This window comes from Limulus polyphemus, unplaced genomic scaffold (assembly GCF_000517525.1).
Source record: "Limulus polyphemus unplaced genomic scaffold, Limulus_polyphemus-2.1.2 Scaffold6665, whole genome shotgun sequence".
Lineage (NCBI taxonomy): Eukaryota > Metazoa > Arthropoda > Merostomata > Xiphosura > Limulidae > Limulus > Limulus polyphemus.
In genome coordinates, this window is record NW_013672275.1 from 34,458 (window position 1) to 36,235 (window position 1,778).

At 34.5% G+C, this 1,778-nt stretch overlaps 1 protein-coding gene across 1 annotated transcript in view; it reads left to right on the top strand.

Moving 5' to 3' along the window:
* The window catches only part of LOC106473949 (kinesin-like protein KIF11), a gene marked incomplete at its 3' end in the record, with an annotated part of 30,354 nt that extends 29,051 nt beyond the window's left edge, over positions 1-1,303 (top strand). The window contains exons 11-12 of the mRNA XM_013934638.2: positions 666-717; positions 1,167-1,303. Coding sequence (XP_013790092.1) covers positions 666-717; positions 1,167-1,303 — 189 coding nt within the window. The remainder of the gene's footprint in view (positions 1-665; positions 718-1,166) is intronic.
* Between the last annotated feature and the right edge of the window lie 475 nt (positions 1,304-1,778).

The following is a 1,778-nucleotide window of genomic DNA, read 5'->3' on the forward strand; positions in this document are numbered from 1 at the left end:
GCCTTGATTCTAATTTCCTTTAGGAATATCGTCAATTCCTCTAAGCCTTGATTCGAATTTCCTTTAGGAATATCGTCAATTCCTCTAAGCCTTGATTCTAATTTCCTTTAGGAATATCGTCAATTCCTCTGAGCCTTGATTCTAATTTCCTTTAGGAATATCGTCAATTCCTCTAAGCCTTGATTCTAATTTCCTTTAGGAATATCATAGAATCCCCGTTCCACCAAACATGCTCGCCCTTTCAGACGTGGTGGGTGTTATGATGTGACGGTCAATCCCTCTATTCGTCAGTAAAAGAGTAGCACAAGAGTTGGCAGTGGGTGGTGATGACTAGCTGCCTTCAATCTAGCATTTTGCTGCTAAATTAGGGACGGCTGGCGCAGATAGCCCTAGTGGAACTTTGCGCGAAATTCATAACAAACATCTGAGGTATCTGCCTCGTGTTTGACTTGAAATATTTCCCAGGAGTTCTCTTTCTCTCTTTAAGAAAAACAACATGTGGCTGCTAACAAGAACCCATCTGTTTCCTAGAGACTAAATATAGGTTATAGTTTACTCGTTATTCTTCTAAGATTTACGTTTATGTGTAAGTTAAATAGTGATTAACAAATAGGATCCAATTAAGAGACGTAAAATGAATTATCTTTAAATTCTTATTTTACCAGACGCCAGAAAAATCCTTTACCAACTATCAGATACATTCTACAAAAAAATTGGGTAAGAGTTCCATATGGCACCCCCACTCAATTTAAAAAAAAAAAATCATCAAAGTAATTAATATACTTCATTAATTAGATGTACAATCTTCTTGGGGATAAACTTTACAAATGTCTTGTATAAAGGCTACTTTTATCAGAATATAATGTTCTCCACATGTATTTTTATTTTAAGGGGCGTATTAGAAAAATTGGGGCATGGCTTTGACAAGCATTTGTGTGATCCTTTTCAGAATCTTTTTTATCCAGGCAATTCTACAATTTTTGGGTGGATGGCACTCTTTCCACGTACTGTGTTAGAGCAAAGAAATGCTATAATTTTTTATATTCATATTTGGTTTTACATTTTTCTTGGGAACGTACACCACATATTTGCATGTCTTATGATTTTCATTAGAGAAACAGTTAAAGAATTAAATAACTTTACAATTTTCTTTTTGACATTGTTAGGAATACAGAGCTACACTGGTAAGAATGCCTGGGGTTACGTGAATGTTAGAACAGATGCCTACATGTTCTGGTGGTTGTATTATGCTGAATCTCCTCAAGAAAACTACAGTAATTGTCCACTGGTATTATGGCTTCAGGTGAGAACTCCTTCAGGGATTTTCATTTTGATAAAAGATATATAATTTTTTTCTTTGTCAGTGCTGACATATACTATGACTAATAAATTGTCTTTATTGATTAACCATAGAATACAGAGTCTTTATTTGTATCTTAATAGATCCAGTTCACAAAATTTACTATAAAGCTATTGCTTGTTATTCAGGCCTTTTCTGAATGGTGAAAATATCAAGAACTGATATTTTGTGACAAATAGTTTTGAATGTTTACTTCAAAAAACCTAACTTATGAATAATAAAAAGTTAATTCAGTATCACTACCATTATTGTATTATTGTTACTACTGTATGTGTCATGGTGGGATGGCTTGATGAAATAAAACCTATGCAAGCAGGAATTTTATACCTATGGCAGGACAGGTTGAATGGAAGAGGTCAGATGAAAGAATGATTCTTGGTCCTCCAGGTTGAAGTTTGGGAGTGAGGCCAGCAACAAG